Here is a 20,561-nt window from a genome sequence, read left to right as displayed (position 1 = left end):
TTAATATAAATACAATGATTTATCGTTGCAAAAAGTAACACAACATCTTTATATAATTGCATTTTTATACATATTTCATGTAAAATTTTGTATTCATAAATTTTGGGATTTGTGCAATTAATTTCTTGTCAAATTTTATTTAATGGATAACCGAAATTCGAGTAAAACGAATTTAATTTGGATAATCTCAACTCTTGAAAAATTAACATATGGATTATTCCAATGATCCAAATATCTTAAATCGAATAATATAATATAATTTTATAAATAAATATTTTAATTAAATTTTAAATATTAAATTGTTTGAAGAATCTTAACTGTTTGCTTACCTAAATTCTGAATGGCAAGAACAAAGATTCTGAAGATGTCAGCTCTACAACGCCAGACTCGATAATAATTTTGCTGTCTGATGCTTTTAAGTCCCCTGGTCCAATCTGATACGAAAGCAAAAGGCTATCCTTGAAAAATAAAAAATAACAAAAAGGAGAAATACTTGTTTTAAGAAATCGTTTTATTTCTTATAGTGAGTTCATCCTCAATTCATCTCAGGTAGTCAAACATCGTGTTTACTACATATATGCAAATATAATAATATTTAAACAATTTCACAAATTGCATATTTTTTTATACAAATATTGCAATTATCTATTAAAGTAAAAGAATTTGTAGAACAATAAAAATTAACTTACACGCACATTGGATGTGTTTTACATTTAAAATTTATTAATTTTTTCGATAGCTCTCACTGTGTGTGTTTTATATTATTATTTTGAATTTGTAGAGCCTTTTGTATTTTTATATTATATATCTAAACACATTTTTTGGTTTAAAATAAAAATTGAAAGATTTATTATCAATTTATTATTATAATTATTGTTTGCATTTAACCGTTGTTTGTATTTCATTCAGAATCTCTCAATAGAAATTTGAATTTTAAATTTTGTTATATGTACATACAATAAACGAGTAAATAATCTCCTGAACGTAGATGACCAATCATACATTCATGCTTAAAAGATTCACATTTCCTTGCCATCTCTCTCTCTCTCTCTTTCTATTATCATTGAATAAAATGCGATCTGGCTAAATGTTAAAAACTTTATTACAAATAAATAATATTTTATATAATTATCAGAGTAAAATTTAATATAAAATATAAATTAATATAAAAACTTAAAAGCACAAAAATAGGTTGTTTACTTTAATTTAAATATGTCCATACAATTTATTTTTAAAATTCTATGTTTAATACTAAAATATTTTCTGACAAAGATTAAAAATTAATATTAGATAAAATTTAATATTTTTTCCACTATGAGAATATTAATATAATATTAGATACAACTTTATTAGTATTACAAATATCTATTTAATGTAGAATATGCTCATTCTATCAAAATTTATTGCGCGGTGCAACTTAATTGCAGTAGAATGAGAATGAGTTGTTTCATCATTATAGAGAAATGCTATATACTATTGTGTATATGTATACACACGATTGCGCTTTATTATCCTAGACACTTGTTTACATATTGCGTACAAGACTAATCTTGCCTCAACTTCACAATTTCGCAAATTCAAGAAATCCTGTTGGAAATCCTGATGTCATCTGTTTAGTGAGAATGAAAGAAATGAATGAAATTAACTTACAAGATTTTCTCACAATTTTCTATAAAATATGATTTTTATAAAAGAAACAAGTGCCCTAAGCAAATTTCTTATATCAAAATAATGTACAATAAAATATTATATAGGAACGATATATTTAATTCGACCCAAACTAGCCAAGAAAATTTTTATTTTATTTCCACTATTGTGAAAATAAAATAAAAATTTTCTTGGCTAGTTTGGGTCGAATTAAATATATCATTCCTATATAATATTTTATTGTGGAAATAAAATAAAAATTTTCTTGGCTAGTTTGGGTCGAATTAAATATATCGTTCCTATTTTAAATACCACTAGCGACGTTGTAAGTATTCAATTTGAAAATATTATATGTAATACTAGATTAAAATAATAACAAGAAAATATATACATATATAAAGAAAGAAAAGAATGAATTTATAATATTTATGCATATACTTTTAACATCTGCTTATATTAAAAATCTGATATTGCTTACGGATCTTACATTAGATTTAGATAATTGTAACTCTCAAAACATTAGCATTCACAAATCTGAAATATGAATTTTAAGTTAAAAGGACATCTCGCAGTAAATGAATCATTGTGTTCTCTCTCTTCAGCTTTTCGCTTATGTCGGTTTAAAATATGAAATTACGTCTGCAACGTCGATTCATAAATGCAATATACCGTTGCCATGAAAGTTTCGAAGGCAGCTTTTCATTATGTGGCGACGATGATTTATATGCGGACACATGGACGTCATTACGTGTCCTCTGGACAGGACACTTTCGTCTAACCGACTCCACAATCCGTGTAAGACTCATCTACTGTTGTAGACGATGAAGAAGGCGCAGGTGCATATTGCAGCAGTGAAAGTATCCGTGAGTGCAGCTATACGAGATCTGCCATCTGTCAATGCCCTCTCTTGTATAGTCAGTCTTGCTCTGACAGAGTCGTTTAGCGCGGGATTCTCGAGTTTTTAGTCGAACTCGAACACGTCGCACCTAACGATTCGCGAGATAAGGTCCCGCGTTCGGTCGGTTTGCGAAAGATAGAACAGATTTGCGGCGGAACCATCGGGATTTCACGAGTCTCGATAATAGCAACTTTCGCGAAATCGTTGTCACGGCTGCCTTGAAAAATCATGATCAAGAAGCTGTGGGTCATCCCTCTTATCGTCGGCTGCGCGATAGCTCTCTCCTCCGATTCCAACCGTGAGTAATTGAAAATGTGCCTTGCAAATTTAACATTAACACCTTTCAAACTAAATAAGCCGATTAACATCTTGAAAATTTAATATCAATTAAATATCCATAACATTTTTTAAATTATAATTCAATTTTTCGAATAATTATCGCGAAACGTTCGGTTACATCTTAAATGGCATAAGTGATACGATAATACGATTTATTGCAATTCATTATTGCTAAAAAATATATTTATAATCTCAGGAAAGCATGTCTGATAACGACGATTAATAGATTGGATGTAGCGTCTATAAAAGTTTTAAAAACACACCGTGCAACTAATACTTAATTTCAAAAAATTATTATTGAAAAAAAGATTTGTTTTATATATCGTAAAATACTTTTTCTTTAAATAAAGGAACAATTTTAAGTTAAATTACATGTACAATTTCCTGCACGCAATTACATTAGACTGTCGTAAAGGCCGGATCTTCATTTCCGTTGCAATGGTGTGGCATGTTCAAAGTCTGATATACAGATATATAAAATTTGTATTTAGTTCAGTATTATAATAAATCTAGACCATAAGTCTATAATTACAAAATTGCTATGTAATTAATTGAACACGAAAGAATGTAATTATAATGAGCGTATAATTATAATACACACACGTATATATATATAAGTATATGTGAAATATATACCTTTTTATTTGATGTGAATAGATAATTTATTCTTTCTACCAAGCATAAAGAGTGATTTAAATTGCAAAACCTCGCAGTAATCTCCTTAAAATGAAAAAATATCTTAACATTTAGATGACCTCTGCACTAATTTCTAACTTGTTGATCTTGAAGGTGTACTTTGTCTCGAGATAATACTTTCACTTTTAATACGACTAGCGGCTAAGATGCTTTTTATTCATAGACACTTTTACTTATTCGATCTAGAACTATTCAAATTTCTCTTAGAGCACAAGAAAGTATAATTTAAAAATTTATAATTATCATTTTTTTGAATAAAATACATAAATACAATATCTCATACAGCACAAAATCTTTCAGGGATCTTTGCAAAATTTATTCAAAAATGTCTCATATACATCTTAAATACGTGAAAGAGTCAGCTATTTTGTCACAAATACGTTTATGAAATTTGTACAAACGTTTCAAATGTGACGTATTCTATGTTATGTTTTTTTCGATGTTCTAACGACACTTATTTCGTGTAGTTTAGAAACTGTTTTGAAATTTTTCTGCAACATTTCTGTTGAGTTTTATGCAGTACGGACTATATACATTTATGTTGAAATCTAATGTAGTCCATATACGTACAATAACATTCTGTTCGCAGCGGAATACGTGAAGCAATGTTCCAGAAGCGATCCCAAATTGATAAATTGTCTAATTGACGCTCTGCACCATTTGCGACCTTATTTGAGTGTCGGAATACCCGAAATCGAATTACCTTCGGTAGAACCATTCCGTGTAAGTTTTACATTAAATTACAAAATAAATAATCAAAAATTTCTTTCAAAGAAATTCCTTTCTCTTTCTATATTTATATAATGCTTAATATATAATATATGTATAATATTAAACGACCTATATTTGCTATATATATATATATCTGTATGACATTACATTTATAATTTCTTGTAATAAAAAAATGCGCACACTTATCTATAAAGTAAATGCTTTTTTTAAAAGTGCTTCAACTATAAATTACACAATATTGAATACATATTATATAAGTATAATAAATTTCAATGTTGTAATACTTTCTTCACACTTTGCAATTACAAAGTATCTATTAAATGTCGCAAGTTATGCGTATAGTAATAAGAAAACTAAATGAAACTATGCAATGTACGGAAGTTTCGTATCAATTTGCATCGTTACGCATTCGCTACCATGTTCCGTTAATTTCAACAGATGGACGAGCTGACTCTCTCTCTGACAGGTGGTGTGAACGGTTATAAGATTCAGCTACGCGACCTTTACGTAAAAGGGGCAAGCAACTATAGCGTAGAGGATATTAAACTTGGCTCACCTTTTCAAGCTATTGTACGAATGCCAGCCCTTGTACTAGACGCGCATTATTCCAGGTAGCTAAATTCGACTGTACAACTCGACGAAAGTATCACAAGTTGTATTTCGATTAATATTTAGCTCTATATATGTATATATACATTCCTATTTATTTGTGCATAAGTAAAAATTCTTTCCATTCTAGCACGTATGAACTTCTCTCTCGTTTATTAATCTTATGACCGCTAAAAATTTACTAATACGATATAATAGTTGAGAAAGTATTGAAATAATCTGTATTTTATCAGATATTCCGAAGGATGAATTTTCTGCTTAAATTTAATTTTTGCAGTTCCGGTGTATTAATAATATTACCTGCAAGTGGAAACGGCACGTTTCACGCGCGCTTTGGCGATGCTACGGCTCTAGTCAAAGGAACTGTATCAACGAAATCGCGAGAAGGAAAGTCATACTTGAACGTTGACAACCTTGATGTAATTCTCGGAGTGAAAGATGTGCAAATGCGAGTCAGCAAAATCTTCAAAAACAATCGAATTCTCAGTAAGCAAATTGCAAAAAAATCCTTATTCTATCAATTATTTAATCATTCTTTTCTAATATTCAAAATAAATCTATATAACTTAACTGACTTTAATAATAGTTTTTCTCATAAATAATTAAAATTTACATTGAATAATTATACTGTCGCAATAAATATTAAACCATTTTTTTATTTATTTCTCTATCATTATATTGTTCTTCTCATTCCTACTAAATTTCTACAGCCGAGGCGATCAATCTCTTCCTTCGAGAAAACGGACAAGAGGTACTAAAAGTGATGGAACCGCAGCTGAAGAAAAAATTATCGGCGCTCTTCGCCGGAATTGTCAATCAACTGTTACGACACGTACCAGTGGAAACGTTCCTTATACCCTAAGACATATATACCTATATCGCATCATCATTAGCGATTGTTGTTTTTCTCTCAAACAATCTATCTCAAATACGCACATACATAAGTAAAGCTGAACAATATATTATAGCATACAAAATAAAAGGTATCAGGCTTATTTAAATTAGAATTAAAGAGGCATTAAATTTAGAATTAAAAACGTGATTTTTTAACTGGGCTTTCAATTTTTAAATAATAGACTGTGATTTTATTCTGGCGTTTTAGAAAATTTAACATACAGCAGGTCTCATGTAGTATAATTCATTTATTTTTTTTACGAAAAAATTATTTAAATAATAAAGCTGAATAAAAATTGCCATCATTTTAATCGACGAAAACTTATACAGTATGTGTAAATTTAATTTATATACAAGAGATTTTTAAATCCGCTAATTAAAATGCTGCAATGATATAATAATAATGTGTCTATTTTTGTGATTATTTCTTTATTTGAAAACAAAATGTTGATTATCATTCTTGTTCAATTACTAAATTAATATATTTTATTTAATTCATGGTTGTGCTAAAGAATTAGAATATAATTGAGACATAGTCCTAGATACAAAAATAATATATATGTTGACACATATAACAATATATAATTGTTGCATAGATTATAATAAAACTTTGGTATATGTATATGGTGATATATATGTATGTACGAATAATTATGGTATTAAATATTATATGTGGTGTTATATTGTTTTAGCTAATGGTAATTAACAGTCTATTGATGAAATATAATATATGTAATTATTTGGAGGATAAATATATGATTATTATATAAATATATGACAAGAGAGATTAATTATTTTAATCCGTTTATATAATATTAGTTAAATTTAAGTTATATATATATATATATATTCCATAATATAATAATTATTTCACATTAATGATTGTAAAGATAAAATTGTCAAGAGGGTTAAAAATTCAAAGAAAAAATGGTTTCGATTTGGCACATTTTTTCTATTTTTCCTGATATTAATTACATCTGTGCTTCATATAAACAATCTCGCTAGTGGAAATAGCAGTAACACAATAATAATAACAATGATGAGAAGTAATCTATTTTGTTGACACGTTACATAATTAGACAATAAACTCGCCATATTGTCGCATTATTCATAGGCATATTGCGACATTCGAAGTGCAAATGCATTCTAACAATATCACGTTACGATGAGAAACAAAAATGATCACGTCGGGATGTTTGCAGACTCTAGAGAGAGAGAGAGAGGAACTCTATAGTCCTCCGCGCCAATTTCGAGCAGTCGCCTAATTAAAATATTCGCTGCTCCAAAATTCAGGCGTATCTTCGATTTGATATTTCAACTACGCTACGTATACGTGCTCTAGCACGGAAAATTTTCTTCGAGGTTTTCAAGGGAATGTCTTCGAGAAGGAGATCTTCGACAATATACGATTAGCGGCTTCGGTAAGATATTCATCCAGATTCTGCGACAGGAACGGCAACATCTCTCGGTACAACGATGGCCAATACTCATTTACAAATTGAAGAGCTACTTTGTCTGAAAATGAAAATTTTTCTATTATAATAATGTTCCGAAAGGAATCAACAAACGTGAGAAAAACAAATTGGCTACATTCATTAACATTACGTAAGTAAAATTATAGCATGTGCGTTTCTGCATTTTCCATTGAGTAACTATAAAGAAATTACTGAAATGATATAAAGAGATAATGAAACAATGCACAAGTTAATGATAGGTAATTTTACGCTTTAAGATACGCGTAAAGAAACGTGTAAAGTGACCTTGTTATATCAAGTATCTTTCTAACGTAATCTGAATATCATTTAATATACAATATAATTACATATAAATTTCATATTTTATATAATTTTATCAAATTCTCATTATATAATATATATATATATATATATATATATTTATTTATAATAAATGTAACAAAGATATTAATGAAAATCATCAACACACATACACACACAATATGTCAGCAAAAAAATATTTTGTAAAATTATTTTAAATCTATATTTTTTATATGTACTTACTGAGTTCCTCGTTTCCATTGAACATATCACTAAACCAGATAACCATCTTTCCAATTTCCGGACTTAAGCGGAAATGTTCGAGCGTCCATCTATCGTTTGCTACAGGTCCTTCGATGGACCATGTGTCTTTAATATCCTCCATACTAATATTGAAAAATCCTATTGCGTAGACAATAAAAAAAATTATATATTTTTTTTTTTACAAAAATAATTTTTTTTAATAAAAAATTATTGAATATCTTTGCTAAAAAATTTTAGATATAAGTAAATACACTACATATAAGTAAAAAAACATATACTATATTGTAAATTGCGTAAAGAAAGATGTTGAAAAATTATGTTCAGTTAATTCGTGATATTATCTGATATTAAATAATAACAAAATTATACAATTAAAAAATTATTTTAACGACCCAACAAAATTATACAACATTGGTAAAAAGTGAAAAGTAAAAATGAATATTTATCTCTAGAGCAAGTACATGTAATATATCTGTTCTAAATAAATGATTTATTTAATTACCTTCTCCGCCAAGTGTTAACGCTCCATAAGCTCCATTCGCCTTGAAATTACCCTCAATGAGCATCTTTGGCAACTCAAGATCAACTTCCAATTTAAAGGCATCGGCAGAATGATATGGCCTTACAGCCAAGAAGTTACTTTTCGCGAGTCCATAGATATTAACATTTTTAACTGTTATTTCTGCACGTAAGTCACCAGCATCGTATACAGTATGTTGATATTCAAGAAAATACGGATCCAAAACTGGCACGCCTAAATTCGGAATACCTTTCAAAAGAAATTCAAGTTTTTATAATGTCTGATATAAATATGTGAAACTAAATAATAGAAAATTTTATTTTTGCTTACATATGTATACATATATCAATTACAAACGTAATGCAATAAAAGTTGTTGTTTCCAAATTATTTAAGAAGAAGAATAATATCAGTGTTTTTTTATACCTGCGATGAAGTTTGGCCATGCTTCTTGCATCGCAAGTCTCAGGCAAGATGTATAATCAGGCGCATCACGCTTGCAGGTTTGCACCGCTGCGTAAAAAATATATAAAGATCATTAATTAATTATTTCAAATAATTTACTGTACTAAACTATGCATATAATAAACTAATTTAATTTAATTTTTTAGCAAGCACACCGTTTATATCTTATTAGCTTTAATCCCAGCATTGATATGAAAATAAAATTGAAGTACAATAAATATTTATATACAAAAATTGATACATTTTTAATTAGGCTTGAATTACTATAACAAGATCTCATACAAATTATCTTAGCAAAATTTTCTCGCAAATTTTTCCTTAATATTAACAATACTCCTATTCTGCAATTATTAAAAAATTAATTATTGCTAATGCAAAATATATTAATTTTTATATAATGCATTATGTTTCAATAATAAGAAGACATTGCCATTGATATAGTACAGTGTCAATGTAATGGAAAAATACTAAAAGTATGTATGTAATTATCTGCTCAACCGTAAATATAGGTCTCCGTACGCGCAAATTTCCATACTTGAAATTACTTTAATATGCATTCAATCGTAAGCATGTAAACACAATTTTACATATGTATAATGTACTAGATAACATCAAGCGCGCGTATCATTGTCCAATTTTGCGTAATAATTTGATATAATTTTATTTAATTTCATTTTGAACAATTGTCAAATTGTTAATCCTCGTGATGACAGCTGCTAGGCAATACAAGCGCACGTTTATAATTTATAATATAATTCACAATTAATTAATGTTTATAAATAACTTCTAACAATTTATTAATTAATTTTAACTTCTAACAACTTTATAAAAAATAAAACTTAACATATTGATTTTTATGTGTCCGCACTTCTTGCAAACAAAATAGAAAAGTGAAAAGTTATATCTTCAAAAATTAATAATTATTAATTTCTACCAACATATAAACATTCATAACACATTTAATAATCTTGTAAATTTATATAAAAACGTTATTAAAAAATCACGCTTAAGGGGATGCCAGAGCGATGGCCAAACTCCGATAAGTTAGCACCACACATATCTAAACATATGCACGTATACAACACATATGCGTGAAAATGTTTTTAATATATAACTTTTTTATTAGACTTGCAATCTCACTTTTAATCGTTTACTAATAATTCTTCATATTATCCTTATCGCGTATATTATATTTCATGCACAGACAAACTGCAGAACTTTTTTATTAAATAAGTATTATGACGAACTGACACAAAAAAGTCGATAACAAAACTGTAATTTTTTATTTTTATATGATTTATATATGCAATCATAGCTAACGCGGTCCGTTTTTATAAGTACTAATCGTGGAAAAAGATTTATTGATCAGTATAGTTAATCAAAAGTTATTTAAAAAAAACTAAATATTCGCATTCGGTCAGTAAAAACATACCTCCGGCATTCCCTTAAGGGGAATGCGAATATTTAGTTTTTTTTAAATAACTTTTTATTGACTATACTGGTCAATAAGTCCTTTTCCACGATTAAAGTACTTATAATAACGGACCGTGTTAGCTATAATTGCATGTATAAATCATATAAAAATAAAAAATTACAGTTTTGTTATCGACTTCTTTGTGTCAGTTCGTCACAATACTTATTTAATAAAAAAGTTCTGCAGTTTGTCTGTGCATGAAATATAGTATACGCGATAAGGATAAAACGAAGAATTATTAGTAAACGATTAAAAGTGAGATTGCAAGTCTAATAAAAAAGTTATATATTAAAAACATTTTCACGCATGTGTTGTATACGTGCATATGTTTAGATATGTGTGGTGCTAACTTATCGGAGTTGGCCATCGCTCCGGCTTGTCTTAAGCGTGATTTTTTAATAACTTTTTTTATATAGATGTTTAACAGACTCGTTGAACTTAATTTTTCTCCGAAACAGAATGCATATATATTTCAATGAAAAAATATCTACATCTATCATTAAAAATTAATCATTAAAAATGAGAAGTATATAATTTTCAAAGTAAAACAGCAATTATGAAGCGTATTATTTAAATATATTCGCAATAATCGCAAAAGGCTTGTAAGCAAAAAAGGTCTAGAAAAATTTAAATAACAATTTCACAGATTATTGCAACATCAGCTGACACTTTAATCATCGTAACATTGTTTTTATTTAAATATTTTATATGTCAATCTATGTTTTGTATAATTTAATTATTATTTTTATTTATAATATAATAATGCATTCCAAACATTAATCAAAAATTGAATCGAGAAATAATAAATACAAATTTCAATTTTTTTCTTATTATTTTTTTCTTTATATTATTTTAATTAATCTTTTTTTCATTAATAATAGAAAGAGACTATAAACTATAAAATCAGTATAATTATACATCTATGAGATAGCATCGTTGCCTTTAGTTGTCATTATCCCATTTAATGTAATAATTTAAATTTTTAGTCATTGTCATTTTATGTAAAGAAGAAATATAGAATAGATGAAGATAAAAAGAAGATTGTACTTAATTAATGGCAATAAGCGCGCTAATAGAAATGAAAGAAAAGTTATTATATATGTTATTTATACAATTGATACAGTACAATTCATATTCATAATTTATTGATTAATTTTTATTTTTTTTATTTCAATAGCACGTCGTAGAAATAAAACATCAACTAAGATTTGCATGACACAATGTATATCGATTAAACTATTAAGAATTAATTAAAATGTCAATTTTTGTGTTCATTAACTAATATTTAATCACGTTAAATAAAATTATATTTTACACAACACAATCAAAATCTTTAAAGTTAAATTTCTTTATATAAAAATATTACTTATATACCATAATTGTAAAATATTATACGATTACGGTGCAGAACCACGTTATCAAAGTATGGATATTCACCTTTAGCAAACCGTGAGAAAAGATTTTGTGTCGCATAAAAATAACGATAATATAATGACACGTGAAATTTAAATACACATTCTATTTTACACACTGGGAAGTATTAATCAAAACCGTCTCCATAATTATTTTACGTTTTTAAGGTAATTAATAGTCTCACACTGCGTTTCTCTCGAGACAGAGCTAAGAAGAGGTGGATGAACAATGAAATTTTAACTGATTCGAGCAAAAATTTGTGAAAACGTTTCTCAAAGGAAAAAGAGATCGATGGCTCAAAAGAAGACTTACGAAACTCAAGATCCTGAGCCGCGACAAGCACAAACACAGTAGCGCAGTACAGGGCGAGAGCGTGGAACGACATCCTGCGTGGTTAAAAATCCTTGTGGCTAGTCTAACCAATTATAAACACTCGGTTTATATAGTCTTCCGCTCCAAGGACTCGACAAAGATATGTTGCAAAATTGCATGTCATTAAAGTGAGCTTATACGTGAGAGGCGAGAAGCAGTGGTGGGTGGAAAACTGAATCACGATTGCTACAGCGTACCCTCCTCTTTTCTTTGAGACATCTTCGACGAGCAAGAAGGTTGCAATTTAAGAAATTCAAGCGAATCTATACTTGATTATTAAAAAAAAAAATATTATAATTAAGTCAATTTTAATAATAAAAGATGAAAGAAAAGAAAAAGGAAAAGAAGAAACTAAGAGATAAATAATCATAAATAATAATGAAGACATCATATGTCATAAGCTATTCTAAGAACAAGCAAAACTATTTTTATCGTGAATAGAGAAAAGGTAAGTAGGTGAAAAAATAACAGATATATAAAAGACATTTTTGTCGAAACTAACAATAAGATCAGCACTTCTTGATCCATTTTTTTTGGTCTCTCTTTCCCACTCTCTCCCTCTCTCTCTCTTGCTCTCTTTCTCTCTCTTTGTCATCGGTATCTTGGGCTCGGTTTAATTGACAATGAGTCGTGCTCGATTATTGTTGCACTCTTGCGGTGATTCCGAGAATGGCCTAGCAAGAGAAGAAATCCATTTCTGTTAACATCTTCTCTCTCTCTCTCTTTCTCTCTCTGTATCCTTTTTGAATTTAAAATAAGATATGAATATGACTCATACTCACTCATACTCTGAATAAAACTTCAAAAATATAAACAATACATTGGAAAGAATAATAGACATCAATATTTGAAGATTTATTATGAAAAAATGATAGATTTGATAAAATGTAAAACAATAATGAGTATTCCCTTTTCTTTACAAAATGCCTTATATTCTTTAAAAATTATCTCACATTCTTAAAAATATAATATAATACATTAAACAACAAGTACAATTTATTTGTGTACATAATTAAATATATAAATAAATCACCGCAAAAATTCTATTCTTTTCAAAACTTATTATTTTCTATTTGTGCACATGTTCTATTAATAAATGTATTAACTAGTTTCATAGCTTCAGTAATAAACATTATAATACTTTTATATACATACCTGCGTACGTTTCATAAGTTATCTTCGTTAACTTTAATAAACCATAGTTACCGAGATTTAATAATATTATAAATATATTGTGATAATTGCATTACATCACTTTTTATCTAAGGAAAAATACTTTACGTAAACAGTCATATTGCAATGTTAATTATATTGCATTAATTATATTACATAATTTTTCTTGGTATAAGAACATCATACTTGATTTATAAATGTGTATAATTTATAATTTTTGACGATCTATTTTATTTCTAGCTTTGTAAAATAGAAAACTTAAGAAACATAACTAACTATTTGAGCCTATTCAACATTGATATTATACTTTTTTAAAATTTTTGTCACAATTTAATAGATATACTCATCACTTTTAAATAATTTTATATTAATATTAATTAAAATCTCCTTTAAAAAAATGCGTGAGTTTACCATTTTTAATCAATAATTTCATTTATACTTATCTTTATATTGTGTAAAGTTCAATTTACGTAAATATCGGTTATAATTATCTATTTATCATCCAGGAAATTAAATATGGAAATTTTTTAATAAAATATTGTGGCAAGAATTACGAATATTATGATAATTACTTACAAGTGATGTAATGCAATTATCATAATATTCATAATATAATACTATTAAATCTCGGTAATTGGTTTATTAAAGTTAACGAAGAACTTATGAAACGTACGCATGTATATCGTACGTATGTATATCGCCAACATCTCTTTATATTGACAGAAAAAGATTTACAAACGGATACTGATTATACAAATAATAAGAAACAAATGATAGATTTCGCACATACAAAGGCATCATTTAACTACTCGTGACGATTCGTCGTCCATCTTACAGCGTAAATTATTCGGTCATACATTCTTATCGATGATGAAGAGCGAAATACATTAAAAAAAGTGCTTTTAGAATACGTATATGTATAAAGACCATTTCTTCATATGCAAGTGCAAGGACATAAACTCCGGACGTACAGACTTCCTGTGTGACCTTGTGACCTTGCATGCACCTTGGCGATGCACGAACGATCAACAAAGTGTGATTTAATCACGATCATACGTCTTACTAGCAATGAAATTTATCTAACACTGAAAATAAGATTAGATTAATGAATGCGCAAAGCAGCTACCCTTGGAACACATTGTTGATAGCGATGAAAAAACGAGATTTTCTATAAGCTGGTATAATGTGAAAAAAAAACGAAATACCGATAGCAAAACGATACACTCACGACGAGACTCGACTGTGACATAGATGTATACAAACATGTAGCGATACGTACCCAGATAGCCACAGTAATTATTTTGATGTCAAAATGCATCATTTTGATGGCAAATGATGCATTTTGACATCAAAATGATGTCATAATAATTACTGTGGCTATATGGGTAGGTGCGAATGTCGCCATATTGTTTGACGATTGTTTTGCAGGGATACTATATGAATGGGTGAGCTACAAGTTTTTTTCATTGAATACTCCACCTCATACTTGGCAGTCTTGGAATTCTCATGAAATGACACATTTTCATCTTTCACTTTAAGATATATAAAGCATCTTACATTTGTATTTATTATATAAGTATATTATTAATACTATCAATATATATATGGATTATATAAACAGCTATTATTTGGATAATTGAGAAATATTTGGAAAATAATTAATAGTAAGAGTTTGTATGTGCTCATTGAAAAGTAACATGTGTAAATAATTTAAATTTTAGAAAATTATATAAAATAAACTTTTAATAATAATAAATTTAAATTATATTTTAATGTGTTGTAAAAAAATGTTTTCTTTCTAAAGAAAGAATACTTTGTCAAAATGAGTAAATTTATAGAATTCACTCTCTTATATATACATTTTGATATATTGTGAATAAAATAACTAATTATATTCTTTAAATGAGCAAATTGAAAAAATCTCAAGCAGTCATTATCATACAGATTTCTATTTAATATCGAATGTACAATCATGAGACATAATAACATTTTATGTTGCGAAATCTTCTCGAACTAGCTGAACTAAGAATAGATATTTACTCTTAACCACGTGTTTCCAATTTCATTGTCATACCGAGATGGTCAACAATTCTATTTAAGAGAACCACAGGCTACACTTATATAGTAGCCTCCGCTAACAAACATATAACATCTGACGTGCAACAGTATTACATACGACATCTGGTATAATAAAGTGTGTAGATAATAAAGGAGTGCACCGCAAATTAACTAAATGCCAGAGTTTTGGATAATTACTCAATATTTTTCTCACTGGCTACGTAAACAATGAGTAATGTATGATAATGTTCGCAATTAATTTTGATTCCATACATTTAAGAAAAGCGTATATACGTATATATTTATCGAATAACAAAAATACTTCATAAATCATAATATATATGCATAATACATAAATTTAATATCTATACATATATATTAGAATAATATATATATAAGCTACGCAAAAATATATAGGTATATAATTAATTTATTAATATATTATACTCTTGATATTTTTTCTCTCTTTGAAAAAAAATATTATGTATAAATAGTATGTAATTATACATAATATAAACTCATACGAAGCAACAATCACATTTAATATTAAATCCACAGTAAACAGTTACTAATATTTTCGTCGACATCTTTATTATGTATGGCATAAATTACGTATGATAATCTGCATAAATGCACTCTCGTAGATCAATGAGAGAGAGAGCAATAATGCAACGAGTCCTTGTGCAAGTAAAAAAAAATAGATAGTCCTTGTTGAATTAAAAATGAATGAAAGACGCGCATAACGATCAGAGGCAATCATGACGCATCTCTCCCTCTAATGTACAAAGAAGGAATGCCTACATGTATGTTAATGACATGTATGCTGTAATTTATTTTTGCGAGCCTTAAACTAATTTATTTTATGTTTTTATCATGTATTTTAACTAAAAAAATATATATAAAAAATTATTTTTCTCTTATATTTTTGCAATAATACAATAATATATAATTTTTCAAAACTAGCTACACAATTTAGATATCAATTAATTAAAGAATTAAAAATACTTGATCTTCTTATATTTTTTAAATTTGTTACTTTTAAATGGAAAATCAAATCTGTGCCGTGTATTACTTTATTTTGGATTCTAATCTTTAATCAATGAACCAGAAATTGAATTGATTTTGCTTCTCATTATTGATTCAGAAGAAAGATATGTAGGTCTCTCATAGCATATACTCTAGCATACCAGTTTGTTTATATGTGCAGATCTCACCGATTCACTCAACGATGACTGCTCCCAAACGCGTAATAGAAAAAGAGAAAGAAATCGAGAAATCGAGATCGAGAAAGAGAGAATGAGAGAAAACGCGTGGTGCACCACTGCACATCGTATTGCATAATGATCATATTTTTATAATCGATACATTCCCAGATAGACACAGTAATTATTATGACATCCAAAATGATGCAAATTTTGATGGCAAATGATGCATTTTGACATCAAAATGATGTCATAATAATTACTGTGGCTATCTGGGTTTAATTTATGAGCAACAAATAAACAAATGCAACTGCGAAAAAACATTGCATATATACTAAACAATTTTTAGCATAATCAAATTACTTCTAAATATCTGTATGTATGTGTGTAGAAATAACAATAGTTATTTTATAAAAGTGACAATCATTAAATAACAGATTGCATATTAAATGTATATTTTTATATACATTTACTGACATTTTTTTCTTTTATTTTTATATTTAAATGCTTATTTATTCAAATTTCTAATCATATTTTTTATATAATATCGATGATATTAAAGTATTTTATGTATACTCCGATATTTTACACATATAAGAATTAATAAAATTATCTGAGAGAAAAAAGATTTATATAAACTTTATTTAATACTTATATCCCAGCAAATACCAAGTAACTATTATATATATATAACTGTTAGTTATAATTTCCCAATCAACAATGTAAATGCAATATAACACACGTACACGTGTTATATTGCATTTACATTAATATATGCACAAGATATATTGATAATATCGATTACTTGCAAAATAAAGAAGTATTTAAATTCAAATCGCAGCCGCATACGCGAGTTTAAAAATATGATTGTTGTTTAGAAGTTTATCTTGTGAAAAAAAATTTATTAATTCTTTTATTTATTAATTTATTATAAAATATATCTATATATTAAACGCAAACTATTACGCAACAATTACAAGAAAAATATGTACCCAGCAAACACCAAGTAACAATTATATAACTGTTAGTTCTAATTTTCCACTCAACAATGTAAATGCAATATAACACGCGTGTTATATTTGCATTTACATTTATATTGTTGAGTAGGAAATTATAACTAACATATAGTTATATAATATAGTTACTTGGTGTTTGCTGGGATACATTTTAAATAAGAGAATTCAATTTTTTCTCACAAGATAAACTTCTAATCAACAATCATGTTTTTAAACTCGCGTATGCGGCTGCGATTTAAATTTAAATACTTTCTTATTTTGCAAGTGGTCGATATTCAATCTTGTCCAATCTTTATTAGTTCGGTCGATAAGTACGCAGAGCGATTCGCTTATAGATAGCGCCATCTGACTGGCGTGAACTCACCTACGCGCAACCGCGTCGCCGTTGATTGAACCCGTCAGTGGATCAGCTGATCGCTTGACTCACGTGGAGAATCAGCTGTGCGCGACAATGGAGGAACTAGCGGAGAAGAATCTTGAGATACCACCCATCAAATACGAATGTAAGTATCGACTGCGTTTATTTTTTAACAAGTTCTTATCCGACAAGATAGACATATATGCTTTGCATCGATTTTTTGAAAAATAACCTCGCTCAACGCGACTTACGCAATATTCATCAATTATGAGAAATATCTTTTCGAGTTTGCATTTCGAAATTGAGTGAAATCGGCATTTTTTGTTGCAGATCTCGATCACACCGCGGATGTACAGTAAGTATTACACATTTATTTATCATCACCGTATCGTTCTTGAGTCGATAGACTCTCCTTTTTGAGGTTACATCAGCGGCTAACCTAAAATCGTGCGAATAGCCGCATGTGGAGAGAGACGTATCTTATTAAAAATGTTTTTGCAAGTTATTTCTAAAAGAGATCTAACACATGCAATTGTTTTGTAGATTGCACGCATGGGGCGATACGATGAAGGAAGCCTTCGAACAGTGCGCGATGGCTATGTTCGGTTACATGACAGACCTGCAGCGCGTGCAGATCACACAGGTGCACCACGTGGAGGCCGAGGGTCACGATCTCGAAAGTCTGCTTTTCCATTTTCTCGACGAGCTGCTTTTTATGTTCAGCGCTGAGCCGTACATCGTCGCTAAGGTACAACCTTTTTGTCATCAAAATTACATTATTAAACAAATAGAAATATATATATATATTTTTTTTTTATTATACTCCTTCACAGTCTTATCATCATCATTCTAGTACAATAATTTAAATATATAACATTTAATTTAATGGTAATATTAATATTAAAAATGTAATTATATATCAGTGATATAAAAGCAAAATTTACATCTCAAACTAATGAATATATCTTTTGTTGTTATTAAAAATTTTTAGACATCTTTTTATTGCTATTTATTTAAATTCACTTAAGTAAAATGTCGCAATTATGTAACTAAATTATTATTTGAATTTGAAAATCATCGACTGGCGAAAGTCGTCTCTTATTAAAATCTGTGCATGTCTGTTATCAGAAAGTGGAGATTACCGAATTCAACGAGCACGATTTAAAAATCAAGGCAACCGCGTACGGCGAGGAGTTCACGATCGGCAAACACACGCAAGGCGCCGAGGTAAAAGCCATTACATATTCCGCGATGCAAATTTACGATCGTCCGCAGGTGGATCGACCCGAGGTCTTTGTCATTGTCGATATATGATTTATAATAATTATTGTGATCGGGTGTCGATCGTCTTATCGTACGTTTCTCGGCGTCCTCGTAACGCAGCGCCGGACAACGCTCTGAAAACAAGAAGTTGGAATGACTGACCTGAACGGAGGGTTGGAGGGAAAATAGAGGGAGGTTACCGAAGGGCGAGAAGGGAAACCATACGCCTCCCCTATGTAGGATACGATCCTTTTGTATCTGCTTCGTAGAGTTCAAATAAATACGTTACGAAGAAAGCACCGGGTCCCCTTCTTCTTGGCTTTACTTGATTCAGGTCTGTACCAATGTTGCGTAGATACCCGAGAAAATGCGATTTTTTACTGTTATATCTTACCTAAAAAATTACCTTTTTAAAAAAAGGTAAAAAAAAAGGTGCCAAGTCCGCGTAATGTAAAAACCTATCCTATACAAAAATTAATAATATGAAAAAATTAAGCTAAGTAAAAATAAGAACTCTGTTATCTTTAGCTTCTCTATTCTGAAATAGCTGTAAACTGAAATCCTCGCGTTGTCCTTTCATTAATTATTTATCACTACATAATTATAAGCTAAAAAAGTGCGAATAAAAAAAGGCGAACATTACAAATTGATTATGCACGTATTTTTCATCGTTTATACTCGAATAAAAGCCATATTAATATGTTAGACATGCCATGTTACAATAAAAGAATAGGAAACGATTCCACAGAATAAAGAGATAGTTTGTCGTTTCGATAATTTCGCATTAGAGGGATTCTGTTTTATTCAATTTGATATATATACTCGATATATAAATATTTATATCAGATTATTTCAATAATGTCGACAAAACTCTAGCGTTTTATATATACATACATATGTTTAATCTTATTAAAATATTTCTAATATATTTCTTCAACTATTTGCTCTTCACATATGTGTTATTTACAATTATATCTCTGTCAAAAACGAAATTTAATAGAAATTTTTAATCGATTTCTCAGATGTTAAATTGTATTGTGTTGCTGAAAATTGATATAAGAAGCTATGTAATAACTTTCTAGATTAACGTTAGATTTTTTATTATTATAACGTGAAATTTACACAACTATCTTTTTAGATAAACATTTGCTAGAATATTGAATTGAAGAATAATATATTTGGATAATTGGACATATTTGTGTACGTTGCATGCTGTGTAACTTGTAAGATAATTGAGAAGAATTCAATTACCCTCATATCTGATCTCTTAATGTCTTATTTAAGAGAATATAATAAAAAAATGTATAAAAAGATAGGCTCTCTCTCAGGAGGCTGTTGACACGACATGCAACTTTGTTGATGTAAATATATGAGAAAATGAGATCGCCGGCACA

General features: G+C 28.5%; 3 protein-coding genes across 3 annotated transcripts; 2 read left to right on the top strand and 1 right to left on the bottom strand.

Moving 5' to 3' along the window:
* Nucleotides 1-2,534: 2,534 nt before the first annotated feature.
* Nucleotides 2,535-6,421, top strand: LOC114939594 (Juvenile hormone binding protein 1). The gene is made up of 5 exons (XM_029313948.2): nt 2,535-2,843; nt 4,170-4,303; nt 4,751-4,923; nt 5,199-5,407; nt 5,632-6,421. The coding sequence occupies exons 1-5, from the start codon at nt 2,774-2,776 to the stop codon at nt 5,781-5,783; spliced, it is 738 nt and encodes a 245-aa protein (XP_029169781.1). The 5' UTR covers nt 2,535-2,773; the 3' UTR covers nt 5,784-6,421.
* A 325-nt stretch (nt 6,422-6,746) lies between these two features.
* On the bottom strand, nt 6,747-12,151 carry LOC114939596 (protein takeout). The gene is made up of 5 exons (XM_029313949.2): nt 12,038-12,151; nt 8,800-8,886; nt 8,357-8,623; nt 7,834-7,992; nt 6,747-7,330 (listed from the first exon to the last, which is right to left on the bottom strand). Exons 1-5 carry the CDS (start codon nt 12,108-12,110, stop codon nt 7,182-7,184), a joined length of 735 nt encoding a protein of 244 aa, XP_029169782.1. The 5' UTR covers nt 12,111-12,151; the 3' UTR covers nt 6,747-7,181.
* A 5,774-nt stretch (nt 12,152-17,925) lies between these two features.
* Archease (protein archease) lies at nt 17,926-19,944 on the top strand. Its single transcript, XM_029313871.2, has 4 exons — nt 17,926-18,049; nt 18,235-18,259; nt 18,448-18,652; nt 19,033-19,944. The coding sequence occupies exons 1-4, from the start codon at nt 17,998-18,000 to the stop codon at nt 19,216-19,218; spliced, it is 468 nt and encodes a 155-aa protein (XP_029169704.1). The 5' UTR covers nt 17,926-17,997; the 3' UTR covers nt 19,219-19,944.
* Nucleotides 19,945-20,561: the final 617 nt, after the last annotated feature.

Source organism: Nylanderia fulva, unplaced genomic scaffold (assembly GCF_048542155.1).
Source record: "Nylanderia fulva isolate GAGA-0341 unplaced genomic scaffold, ASM4854215v1 Scaffold1, whole genome shotgun sequence".
Lineage (NCBI taxonomy): Eukaryota > Metazoa > Arthropoda > Insecta > Hymenoptera > Formicidae > Nylanderia > Nylanderia fulva.
This window is presented reverse-complemented; position numbering and strand designations above follow the sequence as displayed.

Excerpts from the sequence above, each read along its gene's own strand:
- LOC114939594 (XM_029313948.2), top strand. The coding sequence starts at position 2,774 with ATGATCAAGAAGCTGTGGGTCATCCCTCTTATCGTCGGCTGCGCGATA. Across the intron at positions 2,844-4,169 it reads TCTCTCCTCCGATTCCAACC|CGGAATACGTGAAGCAATGT; the intron begins GTGAGTAATTGA and ends TTCTGTTCGCAG. Across the intron at positions 4,924-5,198 it reads CTAGACGCGCATTATTCCAG|TTCCGGTGTATTAATAATAT; the intron begins GTAGCTAAATTC and ends TAATTTTTGCAG.
- LOC114939596 (XM_029313949.2), bottom strand. The coding sequence starts at position 12,110 with ATGTCGTTCCACGCTCTCGCCCTGTACTGCGCTACTGTGTTTGTGCTT. Across the intron at positions 8,887-12,037 it reads GGCTCAGGATCTTGAGTTTC|CGGTGCAAACCTGCAAGCGT; the intron begins GTAAGTCTTCTT and ends TTTTTTACGCAG. Across the intron at positions 7,331-7,833 it reads CAATGGAAACGAGGAACTCA|ACAAAGTAGCTCTTCAATTT; the intron begins GTAAGTACATAT and ends TTTCATTTTCAG.
- Archease (XM_029313871.2), top strand. The coding sequence starts at position 17,998 with ATGGAGGAACTAGCGGAGAAGAATCTTGAGATACCACCCATCAAATAC. Across the intron at positions 18,050-18,234 it reads ACCACCCATCAAATACGAAT|ATCTCGATCACACCGCGGAT; the intron begins GTAAGTATCGAC and ends TTTTTGTTGCAG. Across the intron at positions 18,260-18,447 it reads GATCACACCGCGGATGTACA|ATTGCACGCATGGGGCGATA; the intron begins GTAAGTATTACA and ends ATTGTTTTGTAG.